General features: G+C 47.2%; 1 protein-coding gene across 9 annotated transcripts in view; it reads right to left on the bottom strand.

Moving 5' to 3' along the window:
• Positions 1 to 921: 921 nt before the first annotated feature.
• The window catches only part of qtgal (queuosine-tRNA galactosyltransferase), a 304,657-nt gene continuing 281,354 nt past the window's right edge, over positions 922 to 24,224 (bottom strand). For 8 of the 9 annotated variants that reach the window (XM_078570687.1, XM_078570689.1, XM_078570688.1 and 5 more), the window contains one exon: positions 922 to 2,966. In XM_078570687.1, coding sequence (XP_078426813.1) covers positions 2,886 to 2,966 — 81 coding nt within the window. In that variant the 3' untranslated portion in view covers positions 922 to 2,885. The remainder of the gene's footprint in view (positions 2,967 to 24,224) is intronic. The other variant, XR_013580576.1, reaches the window with a different exon arrangement.

Below are 24,224 nucleotides of genomic sequence, written 5' to 3'. Positions count from 1 at the left end.
GGCTCACATCCAAACCCCTCCGAAGATGAAATCTGATTTATGACCTGTCCCACTCCAGGAGTTTCAGGTGTAATGTTCATTTTTGGTAAATCATCCCGTTTAAGACACATGTATGCGTTAACCTAGTGTACAGAACGGTTGTCATCACCACATTCCTGTACTGCAGTGAGGCCTGGACTGTGTATCAGAGACACATAGGAGCACTAGAGAAATCCCATCAGCAATGCCTCTGCTGCATCCGCCAGATTCAATGGGAGGAGTGTTGAACAAACGCTAATGCCCTTCTTGAAGCCAGCTCCACAAGCATCCAGGCAAAACTCCTGCAAAATCAACTTCGATGGACTGAACACTGTGTCCGGATAGTCAAAAAACATCTGTCCCGCCAAACAGGAAAACTCCCATTTTCTCAACTCTCAAATGGCCAGTGTTCCAGGGGAGGACAAAGAAAATGCTACAAAGACACTCTGAAGCTCTCCTTAAAGTGCGGCAGCATTGACATTAGTGACTGGGAGGAGCTTGCTACCAACCATTTAAAATGGTGACAACTTGCCCATCAAGCAGCATCATGCTTTGAGTCACGATGTCTCAATGATGAGGCAGAGCAGCAGCAGAGAAGGAAAGAAAAGGAAGCAAATCCTGCACTCGGATCCCACTACCTCCAGGGCAGCCCTGCCCCAAGTGCCCAAAGATCCCTGGGTTGAGAATCGGCCTGTTCAGCCGCATGATGACCCATGGCAGAAACTCGTGACCCTAAGTAGAAGTCACCTTCGAATTGAGGGACAGCTGACGATGGTACTTTAGCATTGGCCAATAGTTATGTGGCCCACGTTCCAGATTTCCTTTCCAGTTGAAGAGGCATGTGACCTATATCATTTGTGAGCTATAGTGTGTTTTTTATGGTATTTGATGCAATACTTAATGTTGATGTTAGAAAAATCTTTTATTCGTGTTTTTCATTTTACAATAAGCAAAGGACTGACATTGTACACAGACGCATTCTCGGATGAAAGCCATATTGTGTAGGAAAGAGAGACATCAAACATATGTTACATTCTTTCAGAATAAAAGGAGATACCAGGCACTTCCTGAAAGGCTTGTGAATATCTATTACCACAGTGGTTCAGTTCTGGCTGTGTGGTCAATGGGCAGCAGCACAAAGTGGCAAAATAATACTGAACATACAAAACAAAGTCTACAATATAATTGCAATAACTCACGCATTTGTGAGTTTACTAGACTGGAATCTGTTTTTTTAGATCTCATCTTCATTTTGTGCAATGATTAAAACTATAAGCATACACCTTATTGTGACCTCAACTAAAAGCTGTTCAGCCGGTTTGATGGTGACCTCCTCCAGTGATGTGTCATATCTACAACTGTAGGCGTTGCCCGGAAAGCATTCAGGATGAAACACACGACCCAAGCTGCAATTATCCAAGGTTTGCAAGGAAGACCCTGTGACTGGCGGAATGTCCCCAAACGTGGCCGCACAAGCTGTCTGGAATTTTCGAATGGCTCTGATCTGATCAATGACAGTTTTCATGTGAACTCCGCATTCTTTCCGCATTTCATAAGCAGCTAATACTAAAGCTATCACGTTGGAGTCATCGGCACTTCAGGAGGGTGCGGAGATGGCACAAGTGTGGGGGAGCGAAACGCCCGTTGAGCCTGGATTGAAGCTGAAGGGGTGGGTGCATCTCACCAGCAAGAGTGATTCAATGACGCACAGGCCAAACTGCTGGAGTGGTGCCATTGCACTGTGGTGGCAGAGGAGGCCTGGGACTTGAGTTCAGAAGAAAAAGATGTTTCTTCAATCTTCTGCTCCCAATGGAGAGCGCGGGATCCCTTTGGGATTATTGATTATGTTCCCCTGGTAACGCTTTAGGGCCTAAGCAGAGCCCAAGAACTCACCCCCTCTGCACTCCCTTGCCATGGGGAAGCGGGGAGGTAGTCTTTAGATTCACGCACGATCCTCCCCCTCGACCCCGAACTCTTACTGGAATTCAAAATCCAGGTAAACTGGGTGGATTCCTGGTGGGACAGGGTCTGCGACAAACTGCTAGGTCCCCGGGTGTAGAACAGCCTTTCTACCTGCTTTTAACCCATAAATCTTGGGGCAATAATCCATGGTCATGTTAGATCACCTCTGCCCCACCATAGTTCTTTCTCCTCAGTTGGATTGTATGATTGTGGGTTTACATAAAAGTCCAGACAAAATGCAATATCCAAGGAAGAACATCACGAAAGAAATCTCCTCAGTCTTGTCAACACTGTAAACAATTATGCTGGAAAATGTATCTGCAAAATAAATTGCTTGTAGGTCACTGGCTAGAATACATCTCAAAAAAAGTACTTATTTGGCTTTAAAGTGTTTGAGTCATCCTGAGCTTGTGAAAGATGGTATAACATGCAAGTCTTTCTCTGATATAGAATTTTACATAGGGACATGGGAGCAGAAGTTGGCCATTTAGCCCTTTGAGCCTGTTCTGATGTTCAATAAGATCATGGCTGACCTGGTTGTGATCTCAGCTCCACTTTGCCACCTGACTCCCCCAACCCCCAGAACCCTTGACTGCCTTGTCTATCCAAAATCTATCCAACTTTACCTTGAATTAATTCAATCACACAGCCTTCACTGGTAATTGCCTGGGCAATATTATGTACAAACTCTTGTTCAGTGCTATCTGTGATGCTCATCTGCAGAAATGTATTTATCCCTTGAAGGGTGATGCATCGTCGTCAATGCAAGGCCCCACTGAAAGGAAATGTGCTCTCAAATAAACTAGACCCTATATTGAATTAACTGTAATGTAATCAGTCCAAATTATTTTTCAACTTCCTGCAGGCACTGTTGAAGTCAACCGTATAGTAGTAGCGCAAGGTCTTTAGCTGAAGTGATAGTAGTCCACTCCTTCCTTCAGCTTTAGCGAATTCAAGTTTTCTTCAAATCCACCACCTGTCAGGTCCTGCCAAAACAAGAAATGTTAGATCTCGCAAGTCCAACCCAGCCCTGTTTCTCATCAGACAATCAGTGACATAAGTGCAAGACTAATCCATCTTGAAACCTGGCAGTGTATCAATGTGCTGGGAGCTTTAACTCTATCCTCAACTATTGAGAAATACATGGACTATATGAATCATTCTGCGAAGCCAAAGGTTTGTGAGTAAGAGCACGACTCTGTGACAGTTTCCCGCTTTGAGTGGGCAATTTTAAGATAGATTTGAATAATTTTCTTTTCAGAAGAATAGTGAAAGCACAAACACAAAATAATAGCTGGTGTTGTGTGCTTGGTTATAATTATACTCTTGATTCGAAGAATTCTATCACTACACAGCCTCATTTTCATTCTACTTGGGTGGTGGTTTGCAACCATCTCAGTCAATTAACAGCAGGTTTCTTTTCTTTAACTTTCTGGTTAATCCTTTAATTCCTCCTCATTTTAGTGGGTGCTTCAATGGGATTTTATCACCTCACCAGCTGTGTCAGTACTTCTCACCATACGTTGAAGGGTCATAGTACCTAAGGTCATCTCCATTCGGCCCAATGGCAGCTCTGAACATCCTTTTCATAATGGGGGCTGTACAGTTGCCTATTTGGTTCCGGGTCCTTGCAGATTAGCAAAGATCCTTTCCTTAACTGGTTTCTTTGACTCATTTACCTTCCATTTTCCTGTACACAGTGCCTAAAAGGTAATGTTGTTATAACACATTGTTATCTATGGACTTATTGTCATGGGCACAACTCCACGGTGTATCTTAATGCTAAATTCTGCCAGGGCCAATTGGCTCCAGGCCTCATTACAGTTTGGTACAAGCAAGAGCAAGAGCTGAACTCCAGCAGTGAGGTGATAGTGACTGCCCTTGGCTTTGAGGCAGCATTTGACAGAGGATAACATCAAGGAGCCCCAGTAAAATTGAAGTTAATGGCATTCGGTGGGAAGGTCGCCACTGGTTGGAGTCATATCTAGCAAAAGTGAAGGTGGTTGTGGTTGTTGGAGGCCAGTCATCTCTGCCCCAGGACACCACTGCAGGAGTTCCTCAGGGTAGTGTCCTCGGCCCAACCATCTTCAGCTGCTTCATCAATGACCTTCTTTCCATCAGAAGGTCAGAAGTGAGGATCTCCACTGATGATTGCGCAGTGTTCAGCACCATTCGCAACTCCTTAGAGAAGGCAACGTCTCTGCCCACATGCAGCAAGATCAGGAAAACATAAAGATAAAAGCAAAAAACTGCGGATGCTGGAAATCCAAAACAAAAGTAAAAATACCTGGAAAAACTCAGCAGGTCTGACAGCATCTGCGGAGAGGAACACAGTTAACGTTTCGAGTCCGTATGCCTCTTTTTTTCTCTATTTTTCCTTAGTTCTGTTGAAGAGTCATACGGACACGAAATGTTAACTGTGTTCCTCTCCGCAGATGCTGTCAGACCTGCTGAGTTTTTCCAGATATTTTTATTTTTGTTCAGGAAAACATAAGTTTGGGTTGATAAGTGGCAAGAACAATTGCCAAACACAAGTGCCAGGCAATGACTATCTCCAACAGGAGAAAATCTAACTATCTCCCCTTCACATGCAATGGCATTACCATTGCTGAATCCCCCACTATCAACATCCTGGCGACTTACCATTGACCAGAAACTGAACTGGAGCAGCTACATAAATATGAAAGCTACAACAGCAAGTCAAAAGGCTAGGAAACCTGTGGCGAGTAACTCACCTCTTGACTCCCCAAAGCCTGTCCACCATCTATGAGGCACAAGTCAGGAGTGCGATGGAATACTCTCCACTTGCCTGGATGAGTGCAGCTCCAACAACACTCCAGAAGCTTGACACCAGCCAGGACAAAGCAGCCCGCTTGACTGGCGCCCCATCTATCACCATAAACGCCTACTTCCTCTACTGATGAACAGCGGCAGCAGTGTGTACCATACACAAGATGCATTGCAGCAACTCACCAAGGCTCCTTTGGCAGCACCTTCCAAACCCCTGACCTCTACCACCTAGAAGGAATGCGCTGCAGACGCATGGGAACACCACCACCTTTTTATATATTTATTTGATTTTGGAGTATGGTTTCACTGGCAAGCTCGAGAACTTGGTGTTCTCATGGGTCTGCTGCCCTTGTCCTTCGAGGTAGTACAGATTTGGAAGGTTCTGTCAAGAAAAAATTTTTTGGTGAATTGTAAGTTACTCTCCAAGTCACTTGCCATCCTGCCTTGAAAATATATCTCTGTTTCTTCACTGTCTCGGGATCAAAATCCTAGAATTGCCTCCCTAACAGCACTGTGGATGTACCAACACCACATCAACTGCAGCAGTTCAAGGAGGAGGCTCACCACTAACCTCTCAAGGACAGCTGGGGATGGGTTGGCACTGCCAGTGATGCCCACATCCCATGAACGACTAGAAAATACTCAAGGGCCATTCACGGATATTTGAGTATGAAGTGCTGGAGTGAGGCCCTGCACACTTGATTTCTTACAGTGAGCTCATGATTTTAATCATATAATCATAAACAATTGTGAATTGTTTATTTTCCCACAGAATGAGGAACAAAACCCAATAGGTTCAATAGTTCTAGTCTTTGCATTTTCTTTGGGTATTGGAATATCCTTGGTTCCTTCTGCTAGACAGGAGCAGCATTGAATCCCAATTGAGTCGACATCCCACAGCTGGGAATGCCATGAATAGATGCCTAAAGGTGTGTGGAAGAGCAGGCTTTTTCAGGACCTCTAGCAAGTGGAGGCAGAGTGAGCTCTGCATAGACCGTTATTAAAGGCCCTAAGTTCTGAAATTCCCTCCCTAAACTTCTCAACTTCTCTTTCCTCCTTTAAGGCCCTTCATAAGCCTACCTCTGACTCAGTTTTTGGGCATCAGCCAAAACATCTCCTATAGGTTAGTGCCAAATTTTGTCTGACAAAGTTCTTGTGAAGCACCTTAGCACATTTTACTACCTTAAAGGTGTTATAAATACAAGTTGTTGTGGATTGCACTACTCAGTGCAGTCCATGTGCTGGTTGTTCATTCTGTGAAGAACTTCCGATATTAGTCCTAAATTTGCTTCTATTAGTTTGAACTTTTATCGCCTTGTCTTAATCTTTTTGTTCAGGTTAATTATTCAGAATTACCTTTTCAAGGCCATCTTACACACACCTACATATATCTACACCTCTCAGATACGTCCTTTCAAGGTGGAATAGCCCAAGTCTTCCCTGATAACTAGCACTATCGACTATTGTTTGCCTTTGAATCTCCTCAATGCTTGTATATCTCCCATGTGTCTTGGTGACCAGAACTATACATAGAACTCAAAGAAGTTGTCTGACCAGATCATCGTCTTGTAAAAGCATTGGTTTTTCTTTATCAAGTAAGTTTCCAAATAAACAATAGCGGGAGGGGGAAGGACCTAGTTTTGGGTTGTCGGAGGGTGAATCTGTATCAGATCCCCGGTGGTCTTTGGTGCAAGGTGATTGGAATGGTCTTGATTCTTTTCTGATGCGGTGAAGATTATACCATAGAACCTGGTGGCCCAGTCGGTAAAAGAGAAAAGATAACACATTTGATAATTATAAAAAATTCCGGAATAAAAAGTAGTCTTAATTATTATGGATTTTAGAATTACAGAACTATCACTGGACTACCCGACTGGTGTTGACGTGAGTGGAACCTTAACTGATGCACAGTGCATGTATTACTATTGTGGTCTCATGAATAATTTGTGTTTTTTATTTGTATGATCTTATCTGTCTATATTATTAAAATGAATTCTGCGTTTCTACTGGAAAGCCACAGGAAATAATGCAACAGATTCCTGTTTTTATTTCTAACATATATGTTGCATTGATCGAGTGAGTTTTCAGGCACAGGTTTTGAAAATACGCACGTTGCTAAAGCTAAAACTTTAAACTCTAATCAGTAGAATGTTTATGGTCAGATATGTACTTGGTTAAAATGTGAGAAACAGTGTCTTGGGCCTGAATCTTCTGGTCGGTGTGTGGGGGTGGGCCCCGCTCGCCAAGGTGTAAAATGAAGTGCAGTGATGTCGGGTGCATGTCCCGACTTCACCGCGCGTCACTCAGATCTTCAGTTTGGTGGGCGTTCACTGGAGTCGGCTGCGCGCCCGCCGAACGGTCAAAGGCCTGTTAAGGCCATTTAAATGGCAATTAAACCAATTAACAGGGCCGCCCGTCCAACCTTAAGGTTGCCGGGCAGGCGAAGAGCCCAGGCGGCCTTTGCATTTTTCATGGAACCTCATCCACGGGCGGGATGAGACTTCATGAAGGTTTTTAAACTTTAATAAAAATTTTAAATAAAATTCATAGACAGGTTCCATTGTCACATGAGAGAGCATGTCCGAATAGTTTTTAAAAACCTTTTATTCACTTCTTGATATTGAAATTAAACTACCTGAGGCAGCTCCGTGCCCACCTTCGCCTGCTTCTGCCCAGCAGTGAGAAAATTCTCCCCTTGGAGTAGAACTGGAGGTGTGTGTAAACCACTGAATGACTCTCACTCACTGCCCTACATTTGGCTAAGACCCATTTGAAATTCGTTATTTGTGAGTGAGAGATATCTGAAGTTAAACCACCTACAATTCCAACTCACTTGCTGGCAAATCTGTGTAAAGAAAGCTTAGCTGTCGATTAAACCTCTGGGACCATTCTTGCAACTTGAAGAATGATTTGTCCTGGTCTATAGCCTTTGGGATTCAATGGTAATTAAAGGCACAATTGTGCTCGTATGTCCTACTGTGGAAGAATACTGCTGGAAACAACCATCATATCATTTAGTGCAGGAAACTCAGCAGGAACACTACAAATTAGATTTATAATAAATCCAATAAGATCTATAAGAAGGGCAGGGCTGAGGCTCTTTTGATTATCTCCACTTCTCTTGCATCTTTCCGCTTACTGAAATTGCTCTCTACTAAATTAGAATATGGAACGCGATATGTTATATCAAAGGAAAAGACATTATGGTAATTGCGTCCCGGTAGGTTTCAATGTGATACCAGAGATTACCATAATCCCCTGCCTGTTTTTAATCCTCTGTGAACTGTGTTTCCATCTCTGCATCAGAAACAGAAAATGTCACAAAATTCCTGGCCCGTTTCATGTGGTGGAGCTGCCCCCAATTCCCCTGAGGGAAGGCATTGCATTTCTGTGCAGAGCGAGAGAGAGAGAGAGCGAGAATAGGTTGGATCACTCTGGATGCTCTCATACACCTTATAAGAACCACTCTCAGAGTATTAATCGCAAACCTGTAGACGCTGGCTGCTCGCACACTCATTGGGCTAAATTTTACGTGCCCTGGCAGGCGTGTTTCCCACAGGGGGCACGTAAAATAGGGCAGGCGCCCATCCCAGCATCTTGCCCCCCCGCACCCCCCCCCCACCGCCTCCCCACCCCCAAGCTCTCCCCCATAAATACAGGGGAGGGGTGGGTGGGTGGGTGCCAAAATCAGCAGCCCCTATGCCATATCGAATTGAATAATCAAGGGTCAGTTAGGCTGGTTATGAAGCCATTTGGCCAATGATAATATGCTGCCCATAAAATGCTCGGTGTGGGCAGCTGGGCAGGAGTGGGAAGCCCGGTTTTTAAAAAAAAAATCAAATGCTTAAAGGTCAGGGAGGAAATGGGGGTGGGGGGGTGGGATTGCTCTTTGGGGGTTGCCCTTTGCCGATCGCGGAGTGGACCTCCTCAGGTCGTTCCCCCCTTCCTTCCTTCTGCTCCATCATATAAAATCACTCCCCCTCCCCCCCTCTCCCCTCTCCCTAACCTAGCCAAGCCCTTTCGGCTCAAGACCCCACAGGACTTACCCGCTCCGGGGGTCCATGGTCCTTGATCTTCTTCTTCTTCTTCACCTACAGTCCCGGCAGCTTCCACTGGCGCCCCCTCCTGGCCCGGCCAGGACTGATGGAGCTGTCAGCCAATCAGCTTGGTTGGCAGCTGCAGAGGGCGCAGCGAGGGGTGGAAGTCTCACTTGGCCCTCATTAGTCTGCCCTGTTGCGCTTCATGGCTGTGGTGCCGACGTGGTTTCCAGAGGGAGGTGGTGGGGGAACGTGGTCTGCCCTCCCCACCCCTGTGTTATTCAGTTCACTGACTGAGAAATTAGTTAGTAGCGTGGGAAGGCCTTGCAAAGAGATAGGGTGGGGGTTGGGGTGAGGAACTACTGTTTAACTTGGTGTTGGAAAAACTGAATTATTAAAATGTGACAGTTATGGCATTTTGGTTCATAATGTTATTTCAATTTTGATGTCATTGTTGCCATTTTTATTACCTTACGATCTGTAGCCAGTAACTGGGACCTGGGACCGTAAGTGGACACTAAGTGGACAGAGAGAATAAATGTGTTTTCACTTAGGTTGTTGAAGTTTTTAAAGAATCAATGGGACCCTGTGTTTCAATATTGTCCATCCCGCCCTCTGCTTTGACTTTCAGATTGCAGCTACAGAAGGGAAAGAGTTTTCCGATATTGTGCCAGAGCACTCTGGCTCTTTCTACGCGTGGACAGTACTCCAACCAGGCGTTATAGCTTTACTGGTGCTGGATACTATGCAGCATTCATGGCTTGCTTGCACTGATGTCATGTTCGTGTGGGGGTTAGCTGATGACAGGGGTGAGAGAAGCAGAAAGTACAAGAGTTCAGGCTGGTCACAGTACAATAATCTGTCCATATAAGACAACAGAGCTCCTGTTTCAAACACTTGACTACTGAAGTCAGTACAATTTGTGCTCAAGATTCAGCCAGTCATTCAGGATCTGAAAAGAGAAGATAGTGTAACCTCTTTTCCTCATTTGCTGAGTGGCATATTTGCCGTACGTTGTTTTTCTCAATTCACATTTCCAGCGTCCAGTTTAACCTAATTTACACAAACCTTGCTTTTAGCGTTTCAGTCTGTCCCAACTCGCCACACAGGGTGAACTTTTGAAAAAATTGTGGCATGTAGACTGGTGTTCTGATCCTTTCAGTGCACAAGCTACACGAAAGATAAATGTGGAAAGCCCCACAATAATATGAGTAAAAGTCTCCTGTGAATCACACGTTTCTTTATGTGAGTGTGTTTCAGCTGGGAGACAATCTGATTAAAACAAGGCTTGAGCAATGCCAATGACCTTTAAATGACACCAGTGCAAAGCTTGGTGGGATTCCCACCTCCCAGCTTTTGGAGAACCTTCCAAGACACATATTTAATGATTGATTTTACTAGCCAGATGGGTTTGCAGCTAAATCAAGAGATTCCATGACACGTAGTAAAATGTGTTCAAACAGGCTGAGATTTGAATCTTAGGGCGGGATTTGCCCCTCCAACCTCCGGGGGGTTTCATGGTGGGCGGGGCTGGAAAATTTGGAGAGAGGCCAAAAATCGGAAACCTGCCGGCGGGTGAACAGCTTGGAATGTTCCTCTCACCACTTTCACGGCGGGCGATGGGCAGGTTGGGGTTCCTGCTGATCTCCATTTGCATACATTACCATCTCATGAATGCTCATTAAAAACGCTACTCGCCAGAATCAGGTAGCCCCTCCCAACCAAGCGCCACGTCAGCGGGAAATGAGACCGGTCTGAATCACGTTTGAATATAGGTGGAGTGCAGCTGTCAGCCCTCACTCAGCGCCCGACTTCAAGGTGTGCGCAGCACTGAAACCCTACCTGCGGCAGCGCCACTCCAGGTTCTCACCAAAGCCAGTGAGATGCCACACTGGTGGGGGTGTTGGCTCGCGCTGCTCACTGCCTTCCTCCGTTATCCAGGAGGGTGTTATCTGGGGGCTCAGGCAGGGCAGGAACCCAGACAGAGACCAGCATTGTGACCAGAAGGGTGGGGGTGGGGGTGGGGGAGGGGGCAGGGAGTTTTGGGGAGAGAGAGAGGGAAGGGGACAAAGGGCAAAGGTGGGGCTGGAGGAGTGGGTGGGAGGGGGAAAATGATGGTGGACAGAGGGGAGACCATGGGTGGGAAAGCTAGAGCCCAACATGACAGACTGGATGGCAGACACAGTAGGGGGCGGAATTGGAGCAGAACTACACGAATTGGAGGGGGAAGCTCGCGGACTCAGTAATACGAGGGGGTGGTTGTGTTGGTTTGGCACAAGAGGGTACGGCTTGCACAGAGCCTCATGGAGGTGGGTGAGGGGAAAGGATTGAACATGAGGGGGGTTGCACAGAGCCTCATGGAATTGGGGAGGGGGCAGAGGGACACTGTGCTGTCAGCAGTCAGGAAGGAACGAGAGAGCAAAGAGAAGGACAAATATAGTTCCTGGTCTGGGGCCAAGTAGTCAGGTTGCCAAAGTGAAGTCAGTCCTGGGGCTTTGTGGGCCATACTACAGGGCTATGTAGGGCACGCACATCATAGTCACGCTCCAGAGAGGGGGCAATGTCTGATAAGGCACAGCTTGGTGTGCAGGGCATGCTCATGGTCTTAATGTCGCTGGCCATGGTCTTGTCTGTCTTGGTACTGGGCTGCAGATGGGATGGTCAGGGTTAGGAGAGACATCAGAGATGAGAGTAAAGTGGAAGATCTCCTTTGAAGGTTCCATTGGAGCCATTGCCATTTTTATCTCTTTTAAAGAGACTGCAGGTGTCATGGCCTCACAAAACACTTGCTCCATTTCACCATCAGCACCACAGGAATGTGAAAATTGGGAATGCAGGAAACCGATAAGGAGGCGCAGCTGCTGCATATCTGCCGGATCACTAATGAAAGCCTCTAATGTGCTTTCTCCAATTGGCATAGATAGTGGGCCAAAGGGCATCCCGTCATTACTCATGTGCAGGTTAACTTTAATCAGGATGCCAGAGCTGAGATTGGAGGAGTGAGTTTGGTAAGGCGGCTCATGTAATTAACACATCCAAACCTTTTCCAGCCTCTGTGGGATTGAGTCCGCGTTGGCATCTTGTTCACCTGGCTCTGGAGTTTGTGCCTCAGCTACAAGGCTGGATCAGCGGCAAGGCTAGAAGCGCAGACACAGCCCGAGGCCATGACAGTGGCTTGTTGTTTGCGAGTGGGAGGTTTATAATTTTTCCCTGTTATTCATTACTCTGTTATATCTGTTAGTCCACAGGGAGAATAATGGAACCTGGGCTCAATGCTGCTTTCTTGATGGTATTCATGGAATGGAGAAGGAGAAGAAGGGCCCAGCGCCGCTGAGCACAGCTTCAGGAGGAGGCCCCACTGAGGTCCAGGGTCTAGGGCAGCCCCAGCAAGAACCAGAGGATGAGGGGGTTGGACCAATACCTTAGAGACAAATTGCTTGACCAAGGGTCTACCGAAGAAGATTCTCCTATCTGGAGATGAGTGAGGGACAACGCTGTGCACATCTGCACTTGTCCACACGTCTGGTGGATCACATCTGCCACATTCTGTGGGAGGATCTAATGCCCCATGGAGCGGGAGGATACCCGCTGCCTGTGGCATTGAAGGTCAGCAATTTCTTTGCCTGTGGCTCATTCCAGGGATCCACAGGGGTCTGTGTGGTATCTTGCAGGCTGCCACACATAAATGCATCATGAAGATGACAGATGCCCTCTACATTAAGGCTCACCATTATGCAAGGGTCACACTTGATGAAAATAGCCAGGCTGCTGGATTTAATGGGTTTGCAGCTATCTTAGGCTCCCCTAGAGTGCAGGGTACAATCGACTGCACACATGTGGCTTTGAGGGCTCCATGGCATCAGCCCCTCATGTTCATCAACTGGAAAGGGTTCCACTCCATTAATGTTCAACTGGTGTACAGTCATCAGAAGCACATCATGCACGTTTATGCCAGGTACCCTGGGAACTGCCATGACTCATAACATCCTGAGACATTCCCAGGTGCCTCACATATTCGAAGGGCCTCAGCGATTACAGGGATAGCTGCTTGGGGATAAAGGGTACCCACTCAAACAATGGTTTATGACACCCGTGCATCATCCTCAGAGTACCTTGGAGGAGAGGTACATTGAAACGCGTATCTCCGTATGATCCTTCATCAAGCAGACCACTGGCATCCTGAAGATGTGCTTCTGATGTTTGGACCGCTCAGGTGGAGCTCTGCAGTGTTCTCCACAGAGGGTCTCCTGCATAATTGTGGTTTGTTGCGCCCTTCACATATACCTGACATTTCAAAAGGATCCCTTGCCTCAGGGAGAAATGGAGGAGGCTGGAGCTCCTCAGACAATGAAGAGCTGGAGGGCCTGGAACCTGAAGAGGGTGATGGTGCCATTGAAGAAGCACAATGTGGAAGATGTGCCCGTGCCACATTGATGGCCACAAGGTTCCAGGAAGAGTAAGATGCAGGCAACAGGATATGGCCACCTCCCTCCTGTCCCTCAGTGCCATTCCATTGCTCAGAAAGGGATTTATAACCAGTCACATTGACAGCAAGTTCTGCATTAGCACTTGCACCTTCAACCCTCATGATTCACCAGGCCATGGTCTCTGGAAAGGTCAGAGGTGAACGTTGTAAGCGTGCGCCCTGGGAAGTGAAAGTCGATACAACACAAACACTGCCTCAAAGGGCTCGATGCAGATTAATGAGAAACTACAGCGGACACTGAGGTGAGTGCGTGGTTGGAGATATCATCATCTCGCCAGGTCTTGTGCTTTGGCACCACCAATGAGGAAGCACAACTGCAGCTGCCCCTTCAGGCTGTTGAGCAGTCCTCACCCAATGTTGTCTCACAAGCAACAAGGTTACAACTTCATTTAGACACACTTCCAATAAAGATGTTGACACATCTCCCTGACATCGCACTGGGTTCTGGTAACCATCTTCAGTGAGGCTGACATCACAGGAATGTGAGGCTCATAAAGGGAAGTGATCATTGAGTGTGGGGATGGTCACACTCGCAATAAGAGGGCACATATATGAATATGCATGACACCTTCAAATAACCAAACCATTCTCATTGACAGCAAATGCAGTTACAAAAGTGCACGATATATACAGTGATTGAACACCCATGGCCCAGAAGTGATGTTCATATCTCTTAATTTTCCTAACCCTGCTGCTATGCCTGGGTGCAGCCCTGACATCCACAGCAGAGGTGGAGGCAGCCTGCTGACTGCTGCGCCCTGGTGTCTGGGATGACCTTGCTGGATGTCCTCTGGTAGCACAAGGCCTGGGGGGGCTGTAGCCTGATAAGGGTCACCTGCTCAGGAGCAGATGCGCCCTTCTTGGCCTGACCAGCTGGAGTTGATGGGGCCCACAGGCTGGACCCCTTGGAGGCCCCTGGGGTGTCCGGCTGATGCTCCTCCTCCCTGTGGGTGCCTGAGAGCCCTTCCAGACTGATTCCTGGGATGGCGGGACTGACATATGAGGAGAGATTGAGTCGGTTAGGATTACATTCGCTGGAGTTCAGAAGAATGAGGGGGGGGGATCTCATAGAAACCTATAAAATTCTAACAGGACTAGAGAGGGTACATGCAGGAAGGATGTTCCCGATGGTGGGGAGTCCAGAACCAGGGGTCTGAGGATATGGGGTAGACCATTTAAGACTGAGATGAAGAGAAATTTCTTCACCCAGAAAGTGGTGAGCCTGTGGAATTCACTACTACAGAAAGTAGTTGAGGCCAAAACATTGTATGTTTTCAAGAAGGAGTTAGATATAGCTCTTGGGGTGAAAGGGATCATAGGATATGGGGAGAAAGCGGGAGCAGGTTATTGAGTTGGATGATCAGCCATGATCATAATGAATGGCGGAGCAGGCTCGAAGGGCCGAATGGCCTACTCCTGCTCCTATTTTCTATGTTTCTTCCGTCACTGCTTGAGGAGAAGGGGCACCTGGAGTGAGGTCCCGCTCCCTCTCGCCTAGCCACTGATGGATCCCACCAATGCCTATAGCCAAGGAGAGCAGCTCCGTGTGCAAATCCGGCAAAGCCTGCTGGACCAAGGTCCCCAAGGTGGTCACCCCCCACCCCCCCTCAACCTCCCATGGTGACCTTGAGGTGCTTGCATGTCAGAGCCACAACATCAGACAGAATGCAAATGGACTTCTCCATCCTTCACTCTAGTCTGCTGAGTGACCCTCACATCTCTGCCAGATTTTCCGCAGCCTGTCGGTGCATCTCCAGCATTGTCTCGGTGGCTGCTCACATAGGCTCATCATCTGAGTCGGACTCGATGAGTGCCTGATCTGCAGTGAGTGCCAGAGACCTGGGCTGTCACTGTCTCTGAATGCTGTGGAGATGTGTCAGTGAGGTGTTCCCCAGAAGGTGACCTTGAGCCTAATCTAGAACTATGACCCATCGAGGTGTATGTCTCTGCACTGGTGGAGGGTGCGAGTGAATGCAGTGACGAACTTTCTTGGCTTTGCTCCTCAGTATCCTCCTCTGAGCTGGGCTGGGAGGGCTGGGGTTTATATTGGCCCTGTTGGTGTGCCTGGACCTGCTGGTGTCTGTAAGAGAGAGAAGGTAAGTTTAGTTCATGAGCTGGCAGAATACAAGATTGCATGTCACTCACTATGGATGTCAGGATGTGATTAACTCATGGTTGCTGGGAGAAGCCAATCTTGCCTTCCCCACAGGAGCGATCCCTGTCCTCCCCTGCCAGCTCATTAGCATCCTCCTCGAATCTGTTGAGCTCCATGTCATCGTTCATCCCTCCTGCCATCTGGGGTCTCTTCCTCCCATTGTGGGTAAGCTTGGACTGCATGAAGACAAAAGTACGGAATGTGATGAGATGGGATAGAGCAGAGGTTGGGAAGCTCCTGTGTGAGGCTGGAACGAGGTGAGGATGGAGTCTGTGCAGCACGATAGATGAGATGGTGGTGATGTGAAAGTAACCGTGAGACTATCAGTGCTGATATGTGCCCCCTGCTAATGTTGTGTGAGATCGCTGAAGAGTGTAACCCTTTCAGTGCATGATGCCATGATGAGAGTGTGATATTGGAGTGAGCTGAAGGTTAACTTACCCTAGTGAAGCGGATGGGATCATTCATCCTCTTCCTGCACTGGATAGCGTTGCAGGGGCAGTTGCCAGCTGTGCTAACCTGCTCTGCTATCGCCTCCCAGGCCGGAGAGGTGAGGTTAGTGTGCTTCCTGGAGCCATCCCTCGGGAACAGCACATCCCGGTGTTGGCACACTCCTCTGATTAAAGCCTCAAGAGAGTCGTGGCTAAACCTGGATGCAGCCTCCTTCTTGTGTGCAGCCATCTTGATATGTCTCCTGAAGACACCTGGGCTGGAGATAGTGAAATGTGTGTGCTCGGGTGGTGTTTAAATATGGTGCCAGGCCGTCAGGCCCATTAGGTAATGGCAGGGTGGATGAATCAGTTTCTGACCTGCCACGTGATTCGGAGAGGTATTCGCCTATGCATAATCAATGAGCTTCCAAGTGCAAAATCAGGGGTGATTTCCCACCACTCTGACCAGCAGGAAACGCTCCACAGAACCAGCCCACCACCACACTTAGTTTCAAAAACGGAAAATTCCGCCCTTTAATTTCTAAACTAGACAAAAATATGGCCATTTACAAAAAGCAAAATTTGAAATAGATTCAAGTGGTTGTGGTTGTTGGAGGTCAATCATCTCAGTCCCAGGACATCACTGCAGGAGTTCCTCAGAGTAGTGTCCTAGGCCCAACCATCTTCAGCTGCTTCATCAATGCCCTTCCCTCCATCCTACTGTCAGAATTGGGGATGTTCATGGATGATTGCACAGAGTTTAGCACCATTCATGACTCCTCAGATACTGGAGCAGCCCATGCCCTTATGTAGCATGGCCTGGGCAACATTCAGGTTTGAGCTGATAAGTGACAAGTAACATTCATGCCACACGAGTGCCAGGCAATGACCATCTCCAACAAGAGAGAATCTAACCATCTCCCTTGACATTCAATGGCATTACCATAGCTAAATCCCTCACTATCAACATCCTGGGAGTTACAATTGACCAGAAACTTAACTGGACCAGTCACAGTCATACTGTGGCTACAAGAGCAGGTAAGAGGCTAAGGAATCCTGTGGCAAGTAACTCACCTCCTGACTCCCCAGAGCCTGTCCACCATCTACAAGGCACAAATCAGGAGTGTGATGGAATACTCTCTACTTGCCTGGATGATTGCAACTCCAACAACACTCAAGAAGCATCCATCACTTTAAACATTCACTTCCTCCACCAATGAGGCACAGTGGCAGCAGTAGGTACCATCTACAAGATACATTGCAGGAACTCACCAAGGATCCTTCACCAGCACCTTCCAAACCCACAGTCTCTACCAGCTCAAAGGACAAGGCCAACTGATGCACTGGAATGTCACCACCTACAGTTTCCCCTCCGAGCCACTCACCACCCTGACTTGGAAATATATCACCGTTCCTTCACTGTCACTGGGTCAAAATCCTGGATCTCCCTCCCTAACAGCACTGTGGGTGTAGCTACACCACACGGACTGCAGCAGTTCAAAAAGGCAGCTCACCGCCACCTCTCAAGGGCAATTATGATTGGGCAAATAAATCTGGTCTTGGCAGCGATGCCCACATCCCATGAAGGAATAAAAGAAAAGAATGAAACATCTTTTTACATAAGCCAGGTACCATTTTCTTTATCTCGCCAAATGATGCCAGGATTCCGTGTTTTCAAAGCGAAACACACTTTTTGTTACTGGTACTTTGTGGATTGCATTCCCTTTGAGATTGACTTAAAAGCTGTCAATTCATTTTGCTTGTAATATGGTTTGGAGAGGGCCAAGTCCAGTTGATTGTTGGTGGTGAAGTGATGGGTATGTATTCTGTCCTCGTTCCTGCTGTGAGGTTCATCGAATTCTAAATGTTGCTAATTGAGGCTCAACTTTGTCATTGTCCTTGTTAAGTTATTCTGAACCATTCAAATCCAGTCACCTTTTATTTAAACACACTTCTGCAGCATTTATTTGTAAGGGAGACCTATTCTTGGTTACTTTGAAGAATCCTGCTTCGGACACCATGAAGACCTTCCTGTCTGGAGTATGTCAACAGCAAGTCTTTATTAACAACTCTTAACTATGTAGCTATTTGCAGCAGAAGGTCCTTGTATGGAGCTAACCCCACTCTAGGTCTTAACCCAATTGTGTCCATCTTAATATCCTGAACTCTCTTAAAGATTTTGAATGGAAAGTCATTTGTGGAATGTGTCTTGTGCCATATCCTTTAATCCCTCCCGCCACCTTCAATATTTTGGGAGAGGATCTATTCCTATTATTCAATTCCTGATTTGTCTTATCTTGTTCTCTTTCTAATTTTGGAGCTGTCCAGCCCTACAGGGCTTGACCTTTCATATAAGCATCTCAATTAAAAAAAAAGATCTCATGGAAGCATAGCATGGTTACAGTATAGAAAGAGACCATTCAGTCCATCGTGTCCGTTCTGGTTCCCCGTGAGAGCCTCAGCCAGTCTAACTCCCTGCCCTTTCCCCCGTAGTCTGGCAAATCTTCTCTCTTCTGGTAATTATCTTTTTGAAAGCACCAACTGAATCTGCCTCCAAAACATTCTCAGGCCGGGAATAATAGATCCTAACCATGAGCTGTGTCAAAATGTTTTTCCTCATGTCTCCTTCTGGTTCTTTTGCAAATCACTCAAAGTAGGTTTCCTAGGATTCTTGACCCTTCTGCCAATGGGAATAGTTTCCCCCTATCTCCACGTATATTTGAATTACTGCCTCAGTTTTTTGGTCCTTCACAGATTTTATAAAGAGTAACAGAAAACCTCCCTCACTACTGCAGACATACTGGAGGGAGTGACTGGTTTATTGGCCATGGCAGTGGCCTGTCCATCACTGGAAAGCTAGGGCAAACCCCACCGTGGCCATTTTTAGAAGCCCCGAAGGAATTACATCTCAATCAGGCGGTTAACTGCCTGCTATTGGCGTTTCCATGGCTATAAGGGCGTGGGTCCTGCCTCCGAGAGGCTGCCGGTGAATTAAAGGCCCGGAAGCTCTTCAGTCCCAGCAGCGCCACTGGGAGCTGTGGCCACTGCTAGGACTGCAGGAGGTCTGGAGCAAGAGCCAGAGAGGAGACCCCTCAGTGGGTTCTCTCAGCAGGGATGGTCCTTGACACCGGGTAAGTCCTCCAAGGGCCCCAGATTGCTCGGTTAGGAGAACCTTGCCCTCCAAGCCTGGAGGGACGCTGCTGGCTTTTATTGGCTTTTAATTGGCCACTTAAGGGCCTCAATTGGCCTCCGGGCCGGAAGGCTGTCTTCAATTATACCCTCTGCCAACTTAATCAGGGAAAGTTGGGAAGCCAACAGACACTCCAACCTTCCTTCCCGATTCTAGAGGTGTCAGCTGTGGCTCAGTTCATAGCACCCTCGCCTTTGAATCAGAGGGTTGTGGGTTCATGTCCTACTCCCGGAAACCAAGAACTGTGATTGTACTCGAAAGAGTTGCAATCTGTGACTGTTGATAACTCGAAAGAGTTTCCTTCCCGATTCTACACCCCACCCCACAACAACCTCTCAGCCTGCTCCCAGCGGTGGGAGGATGCGGGGGTGAGGGGGGATGGGGGGGTGGGGGGCTTGTAGGTGGGGTGGGGGCTTGTAGGTGGAGGGTGGAGGGGGGATGGGGGTGGTGGGGAGGGGGGTGGTAGGGGTGGCAGGAGAATTATGTGTTAAGTATCTCATCAATGGGGCCTGACCTCAACTGGGTTTGTCATTCAGCCTGTTCAGGTTCCTGCTATAAGCTCCTCTTTACAAGTTTTACCTTGTTCCTCACCCACCCGACACTGGCACATGCAGCACTGTCACAGGGAAGGCAAAGGCTGCAATGTACTTCAGTTGGATTATTATTCAAGCTCAGTCCTTGGCTTCTGAAAGACTGTCACGAGTAACTCGAACTCACATTCTTTCTCAAACATTATCCAATAAAATTGTACAAAGTTTCACACTGAAGGGGCAACATCTTTACCTAGAAAGTCTATTGTCAATTTAACCATAAACTACAGGATTATTCCTTTCAATAATAATATCACCTTGTAGCATTTGTAAATAAATAAGCAACTAGATTTTTTCTTGGATACGATAAAGCCTTTCTGACCTTCCTAGGAAGTTTTCAAATTGTAGAAGATGAATAATTGTGCCATTCCTCTCCTCTGTTTTCGAGAGTGTTAACCTGTTTATTTCAGGGTGAATTGACACTGAAGCAACACCACTTCAGTCAATGCCAACACAAACTGACTCTGCTGTCCAGACAAAAGGGAGCTAAGACTCCCTGGAGTGCAGCCATGCTCATGGCACTGTGAATGGCTCAGCTGCACAGGGGGAAGAGGAAAAAGAGGGGAAGAGCAATAGTGGTAGGAGACTCGATAGTAAGGGAAGCAGACAGGCGTTTCTGCGGCCGTAGATGTGACTCCAGGATGGCACGTTGCCTCCCCGATGCCAGGGTCAAGGATGTCACTGAACGGCTGCAGGGCATTCTAAAGGGGGAGGGCAAACAGACAGAGATAGTGGTACATATTGGTACCAACAACATAGGTAGAAAAAGGGATGTGGTCCTGCAAGCAGAATTTAGGGAGCTAGGAAGCAGGTTAAAAAACAGGACCTCAAAGATAGTAACCTCTGGATTACTTCTGGTGCCACGTGCTAGTGAGTATAGAAATAGGAGGTTAGTCCAGATGAATGCGTGGCTGGAGAGATGATGCAGGAGGGAGGGCTTCAGTTTCTGAGACATTGGGACTGTTTCTGGGGGCCGTGGGACCTGTACAAGGCGGACGGGTTGCACCTGAACCAGAATGGGACCAACATCCTTGCGGGGAGGTTTGCTAGTGCTGTTGAGGAGGGTTTAAACTAACTTGGCAGGGGGATGGGATCCTGAAAGGAGGTTCAGCAGGGGCAGATACACATCCAAAATTAGAAGAGAGAGCAAGTGAGTCTGGAAGACATATAAAATATAGGCCAGTTAAGGCACAAGCACGTTTGGCAAGGCTGGGTGGCATTTATTTTAATGCAAGGAGTCTGACGAATAAGGCAGATGAGTTGAGGGCACAAATTAACACATGGAAGTATGATGTCATTGTTATCACAGAGACATGGTTGAGAGAGGGGCAGGATTGGCAGCTCAATACTCCAGGATATAGGGTCTTCAGGCGAGTCAGGGAAGGAGGTAAAAGAGGAGGGGGTATCACAGTATTGATCAAGGAATCAATTACAGCAGTAAGGAGGGATGACATCTTAGAAGGTTCCTCAAATGAAGCCATATGGGTTGAACTTAAAAACAAAGAAGGAGCAATCACATTGCTGGGAGTGTACTATAGGCCCCCAAACAGTCAGAGAGAAATAGAAGAGCAGATATGTAGGCAGATTTCAGGGAAGTGTAAAAATAATAGAGTAGTAATAGTGGGAGATTTCAACTTCCCCAACATTAACTGGGTTAGTCACAGTGTGACAGGTTTAGAGGGAGCGGAATTCTTAAAATGCATCCAGGAGAGCTTTTTAAGCCAGCATGTAGTAGGTCCTACAAGAGAGGGGACAGTCCTGGACTTAATTTTAGGGAATGAAGCCGGGCACGTGGCAGAGCTATCAGTGGGGGAGCATTTTGCAGATAGTGATCATAACTCTATTAGATTCAAGGTTGTTATGGAAAAGGACAAGGATGGGCCAGAAATCAGAGTTCTAAATTGGGGGAAGGCCGATTTTAATAAGATCAGATATGATTTGGCCAGAGTGGACTGGGAGCAGCTACGTTTAGGTAAATCTGCGTCAAAGCAGTGGGACTTATTCAAGAAGGAAATAGGGAGAGTGCAGGGCCAACATATTCCAGTAAAGACAAAGGGTGGGACCAACAAATCTAGGGAACCCTGGATGTTGAGGGATATACAGGATTGGGTAAAGAGGAAAAGGGAGGCTTATGGCTGATACCGAGGGCTCAAAACAGTGGAAGCCCTAGAGGAGTATAGAATGTGTAGGGGGAACTTAAAAAGGAAATTAGGAGAGCAAAAAGGGGGCATGAAAAAACATTGGCAGGTAAAATAATGAAAAATCCAGAGTTATTTTACAAGTACGTTAAGAGTAAGAGGATAACTAGGGAAAGAGTAGGGCCCATTAAGGACCATAGTGGTAATTTGTGCGTGGAGCCGGAAGACGTAGGTATGGTTCTAAATGAATACTTTGTGTCGATGCTCACAAGTGAGAGGGATGACGTGAGTATGGAAATAAGGCAGAAGGACTGTGATATAATTAAAGAAATTAGCAAGGAAAGGGAGGAGGTTCTAAGTGGTCTGGCAGCCTTAAAAGTAGATAAATCTCCAGGCCTGGATGAAATGTATCTCAGGCTGTTGACTGAGGCAAGGGAGGAGATAGCAGGGGTGCTGGTAATAATTTTCAATACCTCTCTGGCCACAGGAGAGGTGCCAGAGGACTGGAGGACAGCCAATATGGTACTGCTATTCAAGAAGGGAGGAAGGGATAAACCAGGGAACTACAGGCCAGTCAGTCTAACCTCAGTGGTGGGGAAACTATTGAAACAATTCTGAGGGACAGAATGAATCTACACTTGGAGAGGCAGGGATTAATCAAGGACAGTCAGCATGGTTTTGTTAAGGGGAGGTCATGTTTGATCAATTGGATTGAATTTTTTGAAGAGGTGACCAGGTGTGTAGATGAGGGAAATGCATTTGACGTAGTCTACTTGGACTTCAGCAAGGATTTTGATAAGGTCCCGCATAGGAGACTGATAACGAAGGTAAGAGCCCATGGGATCCAAGGCAATTTGGCAAATTGGATCCAGAATTGGCTGAGTGGCCGGAAGCAGAAGGTGATGGTCAAGGGGTGTTTTTGTGATTGGATGCCTGTGTCAAGTGGGGTTCCACAGGGATCGGTGTTGGGTCCCTTGCTGTTTGTGGTATATATAAACGATTTAGACTTGAATGTAGGAGGGTTGATCAGTAAGTTTGCGGATGACACGAAAATTGGTGGGGTGGTAAATAGTGAGGTAGATAGCCTTAGGTTAGAGGAGGATATAGACGGGCTGGTCAGATGGGCTGATCAGTGGCAAATGGAGTTTAATCCAGATAAGTGTGAGGTGATGCACTTGGGCAGGACAAACAAGGCATGGGGATACAAGTTGAATGGTAGGATCCTGGGAAATACCGAGGATCAGAGGGACCTTGGTGTGCATGTCCACCGGCCCCTTAAGGTAGTGGGACAGGTAGGTAAGGTGGTTAAGAAGGCATATGGGATACTTGCCTTTATTAGCCGAGGCATAGAATATAAGAGCAGGGAGGTTATGCTAGGACTATATAAAATGCTGGTTAGGCCACAGCTAGAGATATTGCGTGTAGTTCTGGAATTATAGGAAGGATGTGATGGCACTAAAGAGAGTGTAGAGGAGATTTACCAGGATGTTGCCTGGGCTGGAGAGTTTTAGTTATGAGGAGAGATTGGGTCGGCTGGGGTTATTTTCCCTGGAGCAGAGGAGATTGAGGGAGGACATAATTGATGTGTATAAAATTATGAGGGGCATAGATAGGGTAGAAAGGAATCACCCCCACCAGCCTCCGCATTCCAAGGATCATCCTCTGCCATTTCCGCCAACTCCAGCATGATGCCACCACCAAACACATCTTCCCTTCACCCCACCGGCAGCATTCCGCAGGGATCGTTCCCACTGGAACACCCTGGTCCACTCCTCCATCACCTCCTACACCTCAACCCTCTCCCACGGCACCTTCCCATGCAACCGCAGAAGGTCCAACACCTACCCCTTTACTTCCCCTCTCCTCACCGTCCAAGGGCCCAAACACTCCTTTCAAGTGAAGCTGCATTTCACTTGCACGTCCCTCAACTTAGTCTACTGCATTCACTGCTCCCAATGTGGTTTCCTCTACATTGGAGAGACCAAACGCAGACTGGGTGACCGCTTTGCGGAACACCTTCGGTCTGTCCGCAAGCTTGACCCAGACCTCCCTGTCGCCTGCCATTTCAACACACCGCCCTGTTCTCTTGCCCACATATCTGTCCTTGGCCTGCTGCATTCTTCCAATGAAGCTCAAAGAAAACTGGAGGAACAGCACCTCATCTTCCGACTAGGCACTTTACAGCCTTCCGGACTGAATGTTGAGTTTTAGATCATGAACTCTCTCCTCCATCCCCACCCCCTTTCCGATCCCCCTTTTTTCCAATAATTTATATAGATTTTTCTTTTCCCACCTATTTCCATTATTTTTAAATGTATTTCCATCCATTGTTTTATCTTTGCCTTTTAGCCTATTTGGATGCCTTCCCCCCACCCCATCCCCACTAGGGCTATCTGTACCTTTATCACATTCCTTAGATAATATCAC

This window comes from Cetorhinus maximus, chromosome 24 (genome assembly GCF_964194155.1).
Source record: "Cetorhinus maximus chromosome 24, sCetMax3.hap1.1, whole genome shotgun sequence".
NCBI classification, from domain to species: Eukaryota; Metazoa; Chordata; class Chondrichthyes; order Lamniformes; family Cetorhinidae; genus Cetorhinus; species Cetorhinus maximus.
Note: the sequence above shows the minus strand (reverse complement) of the source record. Positions and strands in the feature narration are given on the sequence as shown.